Genomic DNA, 12,466 nt, shown 5'->3' with positions numbered 1-12,466 from the left:
GTCAGCTGAGAGCAAGGAGTTGTTTTTTACTTCTGGTGGTGGACATTTAAGTCCAAAAGATGGTCATGGCCCAAAGCAGAGAGCCTCAAAGCGTTTAATTGGAATATCTTGGTTAAATCACAGAAGTATTTCCGCAATTACCAAAGTCCTCTCCCTTTCCCTCTTGGTCATTAACACATTGTTGAGAAGGTGCTGAAAGCTTTAAAGGAGCAGACTTGGATCAAAGAATTAAAAGAGCAGATTGAAGAGTCGGGCTTTCCAACTTTTAGAGTCTGTTTTACTTCATGATGCGATTCCTCCTCAAGTGCAAGAAAAATTGTGTGGACCATAACTCTGACTTTGAAGAAACAAGTGTCTCTTTTTACTTCCCAAAAAGACAGAGGTTGGAAAGGCAAGGATTTAGAGAGCTAAGCCCCCCCACGTCCAGCTCAGGAAACTCCACGGCCCTCTGCTCTTCCTCTGCAGTGACGGCACTTAATCACACTCGCATCGCCTTAATGGACTTCACATGCCTCGTCCCTTTCTTCTTCTCCTCCTCCAATCTGCTCTCCTCTGTCCGAGTGATGTAGGGTCACGAGAATGGGGAAACACCTTCCAAGGAGAAAACACACATGCACACATGCACTTTCACAACACACTCACACACACACTCACACGGAGCTCCTCGCTGAGTGCTGGATGTTGAGAGAACAGCACATGCTGCATGGGATGAACTTGGATAGAAACATTTCTCCAAACTGAAGGTAAGACCAGCAAAATAATTTATTTTGGGGGGTTTGAAAGGGAAATGATGAGTATGTTTTAGAAGATTTAATGATTTATTGGCTTTTTTAAGCAGAAATCTGAAAAAAAATGTATGATGCTTTAAGCTTTGTTTTTTATCCAGTTTGCATTTTCTGCACATTCCTGTTTTTCTTTTTAATTATAGCTTACCAAGTATAGTAGCAGACTGTCACTGATTTAAAAAGAGATGATCAATACCCTGCTCTAACTTTCCTGCCAATATACATTCTCTCAACCCTGACACTACAAACAACACAGTAATTTAAGTGCAACATTTAGAAAGGAACTTAGCTTTTAAGATATTTTAAGATTCAGGCATCTGTGTTTGTGGGAGCGCTGCTGCTGCTGCATTTGATAAGCATTTAATTGGAAATATTCTTTTTGGGTTTACAGCCTCAGGGGAAAATGTCGGGAAGTTTATCTTTTCTCTATGCAACTACTGTAGCCCAAACAGTCCCATCATTATTTTTGAGTATCATTCTTTCCCAGAGCATGAAGCCAGAGAACTAAAAGTTGTAACCTGTGATCTCTCTCTGACGTCAGTGCTGGCTTAGTCAAAGAGAAGGAAATACTTTTGGAGATAATTTCATCTAAAGGAGCTTTATTATCTCCCAGCGCTGTAAATTTTCCTGTAGATGCTACAGATGGTCATATTCATCGGCACAGATGAAAGCATCTGAAAGCATCTGACAAAATCTTTGTTTTACGGCTGAGCCAGACAGTCACGTTTACAAACAGGCCTCTTTTTGTTTAGCTGGTATACAGTAGAAATCACTGAAATCCAATAGCTGTGTATCCTACTTGTTTGGAGTGCCAAAGATCCCACTGTTGTTGGTGTAAATATAATGGAACAAAATGGCAGCACAAACTCACAAACTAAGCTTACACATTTGATGAAGGTGACAAAATATTAAAACTACCATAAAGCATTATGATCACATCAAATACTGAAATAGTTTTATGTCATATTAGTTTAGTCATTTAAAGATGAAGCAATGTACAGCATGTTATCCTTGTACATAGTGATGTTATTGTTGTTTTATTATGCTGTTATTAAATAATTAACTGTACATTAATCAAAGGGCCAATAACAAAAATCCAAGAGATATTCAAAAAATAAGGAGGGATAGCTGTGTGTAAAAAATATTAACACCAATCGCAGATATAAACCAACTGAAAGTCCAATCCATTGTATTTAACCATGTTTTATAGCTTGGCTTATTATCGGTAGACTTGAAATACGTCTTTAGTTGAAAATCATATTCCTAATCAAAGAAAAGTCATTTTTAAGGAGCTGATAAAAGTGCTGATAAAAAGATCACATTACATATTCTTAGAAATACTATTATTAAATAATAGTTTGTCCATGGGTTTTATTACACAAAATGTTTTTGATATCTAGTTTAAAATTCTTAAATTTTAATATTTTTTTCTCCCTTTTATAAATATTCAAATAGTGTTAATTTTAATAGTTTAACTATTAGACTCAAGATGTTTATTGCTTCACTTTGAATTCTGTTTTCAGCACTAAAGAGCTCACAGTTCCACATCACACTATCAGTCGCATGCTGACCCATGATTGGCCCCAAACTTTTTGTGATGTCACAAATCCAGCTTGTATGTAAACATGTTAAGGGGCAGTTTGGATTTATAGTGGTGTTGTCTGAGTCAGTGTGGTTCCTACAGTAGATCAGCACGGCTCCTGTTTGGAGAAGCAGGCAGGAGTATTGACAGAAGATGAGCAATGTACTGCTGTGGATGGGGGCAGCAGAAAAAAATGGCCCACCTAAAACAATCTATATCAATTAAAGCGTACACCCTATTATGTATATTTTCACTGTTTTATCTTGCTGTCAGACAGCCCTGTTTAAGTTAAACGTGGGGGGAACTGAAGTTGTTTTCTACGCCATCAGACTCCATTAACAAAAACAGCAATTTAGTTAGTTGAGTTTAATTATTGTGACTTTCATGAATCCAAACTAACTCTTTATAGTTAGTCACACAATAACACAAACAAACCGGTCAATGCTGTGGTAGACCAGTGGTGGTTAATATATTTTAATGTATTATATGAAATAAAACCAAGAAAAACATGTTGTTGAATGAAGGGGGGGTTAAAGTATGTTTTTGTCTGTAGTTCATCTCAGAGTGGTCAGATTTCTCTTTAACACTTGCCTTAAATGCAAACCTAAAAATAGAAAGAATGTACATCTTCTCCCAGCCATGTGCTTCTTTCCAAACAGCTCACCTCATGATTTATTTCCCCACCTGCCTCCACTGTTTAACTTAAGATTAGATCACCGCCCGTCAGCCGCAGTCCTGCTCTTTCTAAGCCCCCCTCACTCAAAATCTTAGCAAAATATCAAAATATGCCAGCGCGGGTTTAGACAGTGATAATATCTGTCAGTGTTGAAGCCAGGGGCAGAGGCTGAGACGGTCCACACAAACCAAAGCCAACACTCCATTAGCGCAGAATGCTAACAGCCGGCGAGACTCTGGGAAATGTCAGAACATTGTCAAGGTCCATGATGGGACAACCTGGCTGACCCAGAGCAAGAAGCTCCTAAATCCCAACCCTGTGTGTGTGTTTAAAAGGTAAACACAGATCAAAGAGAACATTTGAAGCCAAATGAAGATAAGCGATAAACTTCGATTAATATGGAGATGTATGTTTGGAGTTTTGGCCGAGTGTAATCGTTTGTGAGATCACTGGCAGGGCGGCCTGGAGTGTGTCAGCCCCTCTCTGGTTATTATGACAAAGTCTTTACAATGGGAACACTTATTTAATGCCACTCATACCCTGCTGAGGCAGAGAGGCAAACAGGGAAATCTGCCAATTTAAAGATGTTCCCTGTTGTTTCTCTATATGTTGGTTTGCCTGTTTGTTTCAGTGTTTCGTTGAGCTAAATAGTCTTTAATTCCCTTAAAGGAGAAGGGAATGGATCCAGAGTCCTCCGCCCCTCAACACTGAAGACATAAAAGAACAAGGAAGTCAGCAGAGCAGATATACAGAGGAAAAAAATAGAGAGATTTATTCGTCGTCTGATATATGGAGCTTTAACATGGGATGAGCTCCTGAAATCTGCAACTTAAGGTACTGTTTTGTCTGATAAAACATCTTTTATCTTTCATAAAGGCGATCTTATAAGATGCCATGGAAAGTATAAAGAATAGTTCCTTTCAATATTTTGATATCTCTGCTTTTGGGTGCGATCACACTGGATCCATTTCAACAAGCTGCACACACATTCTAGTTATCATTTGGATGAAATGAGCTTTGTGCTTTTGATATATTTATTGTTTTTGGATTAATGACGGTGGCAGTTAAACAGGACTCGATTACAGTGACGTCACACAGTGTGACACAGAGGAAACAAAAGGCTGTTTCAGGATTTCTTTACCTGCTGATATAAAGGGGTATTCAGTGATTTCAGGATCTGTTTCCTCTCCCTACTCGACCTGTGAAAACAGTTGTATGATTGTATGAAGACTGAAATCATTTTAAAGTTACTATGTCGAAGATTTTTTTTTCTCTTTAATGGCCCCTATGGTGATAGGTGGTAATTGTAGGTGTGATTTGCTAAACTGGAAAAAAATAAAAATTAATAAATGTTAGAGATTGTTCTGTACCGATTTTAATCCCTAAACTATCCTTGTGAGGCTGATGTTTCAGAGTTTTCATTACTCTCCAAGCCGTAATTACAATGTGGATGAGTGCAGCATAATGAAATCTTGCTCTTGTGAGCACATAACTTGTAATAAAGATGTATAAATCTAAATTGCCAGAGTACACCTTTAAGACCGGTGTCTGTGACGACACATCACAGTTGACCCTCCTATTGTAAGATGTGTAGACGTGTTTTACACCGTGTCAGCTCTTAACTTCTGACTCTTCCGGTCAGCGACCGTCTTTTTGGTTTTGACGCACAGATGTAAAAATAAAGGCCATTAATGTCTGTCAACCTTCCAAGAACACTTGTTGCCTGCTTACACATTTCCGTACAGTACCTCCCTAAAGGAACTTCCTGTTTATGGCCAGCTGTGCCCCAGTGTATCCTGACTGAGTGCCTGACCAGATCCTGGCCTCTGAGCTCTGACCCCCTAACCCTGCAGGGGAAGGGGGGGTGGACTGGGAGAAAATGCGGTATACCACCCTCTTGGCCCTGCTGGCAGGGGTCGTGCTGTACCTGGTGATGGGAGCGCTTGTTTTCGGCACCCTGGAGATTCCCAAGGAGCGTTTGGCCTACCATAAGCTGCTCGATACCAAGTACGCGTTCCTGGAGAATAAGTCCTGTGTCAACGAGCAGGACTTCCACAAGCTTGTGAAGGTACTGCTAGAAACACTAAGCACACTCTCATTACATAATCCCACAACTTTAAAACTATTTTAACACAGAAATGCAGTGTCTGTTGTGTTTTTGCTCTTTCTGATTTACCTTATTTGAGGAGACCCAACACACAGACACGCATGTCCATTTTGCACTTCTAATGTTTAATGGTGTTTGAGGGTCACTCCACAGTGTCAGACACACCCCTGCTCTTGAGTTGTGAAGGAATACTTTACCCCCAAAATAATATTTGTCTATCATTTATCCAGTCGTATACTGACTACCTCCCAAACAAATGCAGTTTTGCTGAAATCTTGCTTTTTAAAACACTTCTGCAAAACCATCTACCATGTGTCAGAGTTTGTAAACAGATGTTTTGATATAGTTTTACTGTGGTGTTGTTTTTTTTGCTGTCCTCTTAATATCAATTCAACGAGAATTTACTCTGAATTCGGATTTTTAATTCCCTGTGGAGACATGAGAAAAAGAGACAAGAAAAAGAGAAAAGAAAAAGTTTGCTTCAAAAATTCCATGGTAACACGGGTTAGGTTATTGATATGAAAATGGTCATTTGGGGGTTGAGTAATCTTTTAAGTTACTTTAAAAAACACTGAACCAGACTGAAGCAGTAGTTTGCAGCAGTGTCTGGTTGGCAGACCTGGTCAAGATTTCTACAAGTTTTTTAGCAGTTTGACCAAAGTGTAAATTTCCATCAGATGGCTGCATTTAAATCATCGCCTGAGGCACGAAGAGGTTAAATATCCAAAATTCTATGAAGGGAAAAAACAAAAAATTGTATGTAGCAAAACTTTTTACTTCTTTCCTCTCCCATTCATCATCTTGTGAGCCTTTAAGCCTGACCTCCACTACAACAAACTATCTAACCTTATATAAAGAAAAGAAAATTCCATTTTGACCTGCTGTAACAGTAAAAGGCTCCTTGTGCATTCATGCACTGTATTCTTAGGTCATTGTAGTGGTTCTTTTACACAATAAAGGCTCCAAATACTTAATCCGTCTGTGATATAAAGCAAGCAGCACATTCACCTGATGGATGACTTTTAGTCCTTCTGTCTAACATACCTGTGTTGGAAGATAAAGGTACAGTTAAATAAATGACATCCCTCCCCTGCAGGGAGTGGTGTCTGCGGTGGAGGCAGGCCTGGATGTGTACAACCTTCATAAAAACTTCACCAGCCGCTGGGACCCAGCCTCCGCCTTCTTCTTCTGTGGTACCATCATTACCACCATAGGTAGGCAGGGACTCCCCTTCAGGCTGCTCTTTGAAGATCCTCACCTATAAAAATGCTCTTTTAAGTGAATATTACTCAGCTGATAGTTGTAGAAATGATGAATAGGAGAACAAACGTTTCACAGAGAGCTTCTGTAAAATTCAAAAGATCAGAGATTTCTTCTGAACATTTGGGATCCTTCAACATCTTCACAACCAAAACCTTTTTGATTGTAGAGTGACTGATTGTCAGAGAACTTAATTGTGTCTAATTTGAAATAAATGTATGAATTAATGTAAGTAATCTTTGGGGAAAGTTTCATGGTAAATTCTATTTGTTTTTTTTTGTTTTTTTTCTACCCTATTCACATGTATCTTTCAAAATATATTTTCAATGTCGTTTTCTCAAAATTAGTTTTTTCTCAAAAGAAATCTGCACTTCAGAACCAATTACATACACCAATCTTTCTAATTTAGTTCCTGTCTGTATTCTGAAGGTATTTACAGAAGGGTCTCTTCATATATCATTCAAAACCTGATATAGTATAAAACATTTCATTTCTAAAAACTCGCGAAAAGAGTGATTTAAAGAAATAATCAAAGAAAAAAAAAACTTTGACTCTAATTCATAAACAAAATGAAGCAAGAATTTTGAGCCTGGCTTTATCCAATGTTCAGATTTTGTTCTGTAAATGTATGGAAATTGGCACATATTTATGATAATGCCTAATTTGCATAATTAAACATATTTTACACGACACAAAAATTATTGTCTTAATGTCGGTAATCAAAAGATTATCAGTTGTTTTTTTAATTTTCTAACAGGTTTTGGGAATCTGTCTCCTCGGACATGGTACGGCCAGTTGTTCTGTGTGTGCTACGCCCTGGTCGGCATCCCCATGTTTGGCATACTGCTCGCTGGAGTTGGCGACCACATGGGCACGGTGCTGCGGAGAACTGTGGCAAAAATTGAGACCCTCTTTCTGGTGAGAATGGTCTGTCCTGGTCAGGAACAAACTACAGAGAATTTTGGGCAGTTTTTCAATTCATATTCTGTAGAGAAAAGTAATAGCACACTGATCCCGATCAAACCGCACGTTTTGATATGTAATTTGTCCTGCAACTCTTCAAGTTGTAGGACTAGTAGCGGGACGAAATTGCGTCCGGAAGAGGAAGAAGAAGAAATCCACAGTATAACAGTCGTGCTCGGGGCTTCGCCCTACAGCTATTGCTGTATGGTGCTCGGTGCGATTGCCCCGTGGCCCTAATAAAGGAGTATACAATAAAATGAATGGCAAAAAAAACCAGCAATCAAATACCAACACACATGTCCGTCATACTTACATTAAATGTAGATGTAATATGTTAGGAATGTATTCAGCAATAATAAACTTACAATTTAATTTGATTAAGATGAATTATGGTCACAACAAGAAGTTGACATTTGACCTGAAACTGTTGTAAAGAAATCGTAGTAAAACCATCCATGACCCTTCAAAACCAAAGTTTTTAACGACTCTTAAACTTGTTTCATGATTATATCCATCATTACAGCCTTCATTATGATTCCCTCTGCCTCTGTGTCTGCTGTTCTCTGTCTCTCTCTCAGAAGCGTAAAGTCAGGCCGACCACTGTGCGCGTCATCTCAGCCGTGCTCTCCATCCTCATTGGGTGTCTGATCTTCCTTGCCGTGCCAACAGTCGTGTTTCAGAAAGTAGAGGACTGGACGTTTTTGGAGTCGCTCTATTTTGTGGTCATCACTCTCACTACTGTTGGCTTCGGAGACTTCGTACCAGGTACCGACACTCGGTATACAAGTTAAACACAACCCTCGTGTCTCATTCCAATTCGTGGATGAAGAGAACAAGAGCTGATTTATTTAAGTTCTTTTGTATCTTTTTTTTTTTGTAAAACACTATTATTTCATATCTTTGGGCATTTACAAAGCATTTCAATGAAACTCTCTCAGATCTATAAATTGGTCATGGACATGCACCCTGTGCTGAGGGGTTGCAAGTTAAAGTTGGAACAAACACTGCTTTGTCTGCAAGATTTATTTCAGAGTTTTTGAAAAAGCCTTTTTGCAACTAATTTGGCAGCTGAATCTAAAGGCTCTTATTTCCCCCCTGCAATTTTTTTTTTGTTTTCCCTCAGGCTTTACGCAGGTGGTTATAAAACTGTGGTTTCCCTCACTGGTTCTTAAAACAAATCCTGCTCAGACAAGTATTGGTTTAGCAAAATCATTCTCAGTAAAAATAAAAATGCAGAAATCTGGGACTTTAAATAAATAGTGGATGCAATCACTGTGACGTCACCAGTTGGTTTATGGATCCCATTTTAGTTAATTTTACCATCACACATATAGTAGACCATACCACACCAGAACATATCGGGTGATTATGCTACTTCATTTCCTAAAGGTAACACCAGTTAGCGGTCTGCAGAAGTTGCTTTAGCCGTTGGGAAATTGTCATGGCCAACCGCTTATCCTCTTGCTGTGATGAGAAAGTGCTAAACACTACACCACCGTCTAGTCTATGGCCATTTTCCCACTTTGGGGGAAAATTGCCTGTTTTTATTTTCCATGAATGATTAATCAAAACAACAACCAGCAGATTAGCTGACAATCAAAACAGGGGGTCTCAATAATAAAATGTGAGAGACACTGGTCTGGTGGATACCCAGACCTGCTTCAGCCTCTGACCTCTGATCACTGTGAGAGGGTAACACAGCATCACTCGCCCTCCTTCTCTGTGTCCAGGTGGCCGTGAGGACGGCGTCTGGTTCTTCAAGCCTCTGGTGTGGTTGTGGATCGTGTTTGGTCTCGCCTACTTTGCCTCCATCCTTACCATGATTGGCAACTGGCTGAGGGTGCTGTCTAAGAGGACCCGGGCTGAGGTGAGAGAGATACGGTTCACCAGTAGAGTAAGAGTTCTTCTGATCTTGTTCAGAGGTTAATCCTCTCACCTGTCTCTCTCAGATGGAGGAGTTGAGGGCTCACGCTACAGACTGGACTCAGAACATCCAGAACATGTCCATGGACTTCCGCATCCCAAACCCTCTGGAGTTCAACGACCCTTTCCTCCTGCAGCGCCGGCGCTGGAAACGCAGTGAACGTCGCCGAATCCGTCGGGGAGCCCAGGGCACCCTGGGATACTTGGCTAGAGGAGGCTCCGAGAATGGACACCTGCCGAACCGCTGGGCCGGCCTGTCCAGCTCCATGAGCCAGCTGGAGGCACATTCGTCTCTTGAGAGGGCGTTGGTGACCAAGTCCAGGCCACGGGTCAGCGCCAGCGGAGGTGGAACGGTCCCGAGAGCGGGGCCTGCAGTGAGGGTTGACCCCGCTGTGGATCTGCAGGTGGACAGCAGGTCATTTCCTCACCTGCTGGCCCGCTCCTTCTCCCTCCCTGTGGCCCGCTCCACCTCAGAGCTGGACTCAGCAGTTGCAGCCATGCAGGAAGGATCCTTTTCTGGATCTGAGTCTCCTTTTGACTCCAGATCAGACGTGTCCTCTGTGTCCTCGTCCTTCTTGGCGCTCTGCAAGTTCCGAACCTGCCGCACAGTCAGCAGCATGGAGGAGGGAGGAGCGAGAGCTGCAGACAAGAACGCAGCAGAAAAGAAAGACAAACTGATTCCAGCACAGAAATATGGAACTGTGGCCATCGTCAGCCACAGACGCACAACCGCTCCTGCTTTGCTCCCTCGCTTCTCCACGCTTCCTTCTTCTCCTTCTCGCCACTCAATCGTCCTTCCCTCCCCTCCCCTCCACGCTGCCTCCTCACCCAGCTGCCAGCTGCTGGATTTCTTCGGAGAGAACCTGGCGTACATCGACGAGTCTTCAGACACTCTGAGCGACCGTGCACAGCCAGGAGGAGGCGAGGAGAGGAGGAGGCGGCCACGAAAGCCCAAGAGGAGGAGCATGAGGAGGCAGCTGCCACACAGGTGGAGCCCCACGCAGGTGAGGAGGCCCAGTGGCGACATGCGGCCGCCTTCAAATCCCCCCACGCCCCCTCCAGACTCCTCTCTGTCAGACGTTCCTCAATCAGAGAACCAAGCAGGTTCAGCACCGACACTCTGATGACTCTCACAACATGTTGCACACTCATAGTATATACAAACCTCACCATCATGACTATAGCTGATGTTCCAGGATATTTTTTTAAGGTTTTAAAGTTAGCCTCACAAAGCTCAGTACACATTTGTTGGGACAGGGAATCCATGACAGCTGCTTCTCTACAGACATGACGATGATAAGACATGAAGCTGTCGTACGCCAGACTGAGCTCTGATTAACTTGTGGTCTTAACAGCACTTGGGCAATTACCAGAAACAAGTTACAAGATGTAATGTGGAAACACCATGGATACAGGATGTGTTGTATTATATTTCAGAGCATTCAAATAACATGTTGACAGCTGTTTCCAGTATTTTAGGGACAATGGAAAGTAAAAAACACAGATAATGTGTATCTAATTTTTTGCACTTTGTTGCACTTGTTGTTGTTCAAACTTGAGGGGTTTTACATTATTTTTTTCCAGATTATTTCAATACAACATAATTGTAGCACAAGTGCTGTATCATGCAATGGTAACCGCTGCAAAATTGGGTGAGTTCTTTATTGGCTCATGTTAAAACCTACCAAGTTAAATGAAAATCTGGCCAGAATATTTTTTTTTGTAATCCTGCTGACAAACAGACAAACAAACACATTTCCTTTGCACAGGTAATAAAACTAAAGATGCCTTTCAAACGAGGGACTCATGCTTTTGCGTTTTAAAAATTGACCACACCTGGTGTGTAAACAGTTTGACTCATAGTCTCTTTAAACCACCGAAACTTGTGACAGACATCTTTACACATAATTATCTACTTTGTTGATCTGTCTATCAGCCGCTGAGCTCAATCGGTTCTTGGCAGACGCATTCAGCATTAACTCTCAGATTTAAGTCAGCTTTGTGAGGCGGACTCTTGGCGACTGACTAATAGCCTCAAATCAGTGCAGGGTTTTGAAACCAATCCGAAGTATGACCCTTTTTCCAGAATACAGTATTAAAGGGGGGAAGGAGTGCAAGAGCAGAAGAATATTTTTTATAAAGTTAATGTACTTAATCAGAAACCGGTTAAGTGATCTAACAAACAAAATTGAACAAGACTTGATGCGTGAGGATCTGGGTGGCTTACCACTCCGGCTAAAAATGTTCCCTGGGGGAAAACCCTGCAGTGGGTGGAGAACCACAACAACAGTACATCATCATCAAAGCACAGCAGGGCCATCACTCACACCCTCAGACCAGAGTCGGTCCTCTGTGTGACTATTAAAAAATGTCTAAGATTTAAACTGTCCAGCTGTTGAAGGCAGGAAGCAGGTGGTTAACTGCTGGTTCATGATACTGCTCTTGAATGTTTTAAAGGGTTAAAAAGGGTAAAAGTCAGATCCAGTTACTGTCCACTGCTTTGTTAAACCTTTTGTGCCTCTTACACCATGATAAGCATCTCTGTGTACTCGCCTAAAGCTATGAAGGCAAAACTAAAGATACTTTGGTTTGTGGTGTTTACCAACTATACTCTCAAGTAGGGGTGTCACAATTCTATTCAATATTTACTTGACACTTTTTTCAACTCTTAAGGCTATACCATTGTTAGACTATCAAGTCTTGATTAAGAAAGATCAACATGACATTGGTTTTTATCACCTGACAACTGTCATTCACTGTCATTCATTTTCAAATTCAGGTGTGATAAAACAGCCATATTTTTGTGGAATACGGTGAAATCTCTGATTTGAATCTACTGATTTAATCAATTCTGCTTTTGATTTCAATAATTTTTTATTTTTTATTTTTCATACATAATTGAAACCGTGCAGCCCCTACTATAAAGTGTACTTAATGGTATGATTTGTAACATTTCCACATTAAAAAGCCTAAAAACATATGTTATTTATTTTTGCTCAGTTTTTTTAATTTTACTTATTCCAAATGTTTGTCTTTAAACCAAGAGAAGTTTTACTTTTAAGGTTTGTAGTGTTTACCAACTTTACCATCAAGTGTCCTTGAATCACTGTTAGTTCTGCTTCCCCTTGGCATGTACGGCTTGTTAGTATTTTATTTTTTGTTAAAGACTC

The 12,466-nt window shown here is 40.9% G+C and overlaps 1 protein-coding gene across 1 annotated transcript; it reads left to right on the top strand.

The window, feature by feature from the left end:
• Window positions 1-665: 665 nt before the first annotated feature.
• Window positions 666-12,249, top strand: kcnk4a (potassium channel, subfamily K, member 4a). The gene is made up of 8 exons (XM_059345519.1): window positions 666-743; window positions 3,713-3,877; window positions 4,789-5,111; window positions 6,247-6,364; window positions 7,168-7,328; window positions 7,952-8,138; window positions 9,104-9,240; window positions 9,323-12,249. The coding sequence occupies exons 3-8, from the start codon at window positions 4,923-4,925 to the stop codon at window positions 10,418-10,420; spliced, it is 1,890 nt and encodes a 629-aa protein (XP_059201502.1). The 5' UTR covers window positions 666-743; window positions 3,713-3,877; window positions 4,789-4,922; the 3' UTR covers window positions 10,421-12,249.
• The last annotated feature ends 217 nt before the right edge of the window (window positions 12,250-12,466 follow it).

The sequence above is a fragment of the Centropristis striata genome, chromosome 12 (genome assembly GCF_030273125.1).
Source record: "Centropristis striata isolate RG_2023a ecotype Rhode Island chromosome 12, C.striata_1.0, whole genome shotgun sequence".
Classification (NCBI taxonomy): domain Eukaryota; kingdom Metazoa; phylum Chordata; class Actinopteri; order Perciformes; family Serranidae; genus Centropristis; species Centropristis striata.
This window is presented reverse-complemented; position numbering and strand designations above follow the sequence as displayed.

Coding starts and splice junctions, on each gene's coding strand:
- kcnk4a (XM_059345519.1), top strand. CDS start 4,923: ATGCGGTATACCACCCTCTTGGCCCTGCTGGCAGGGGTCGTGCTGTAC. Junction 5,112..6,246: donor ACTTCCACAAGCTTGTGAAG/GTACTGCTAGAA, acceptor CCTCCCCTGCAG/GGAGTGGTGTCTGCGGTGGA. Junction 9,241..9,322: donor CTAAGAGGACCCGGGCTGAG/GTGAGAGAGATA, acceptor TGTCTCTCTCAG/ATGGAGGAGTTGAGGGCTCA.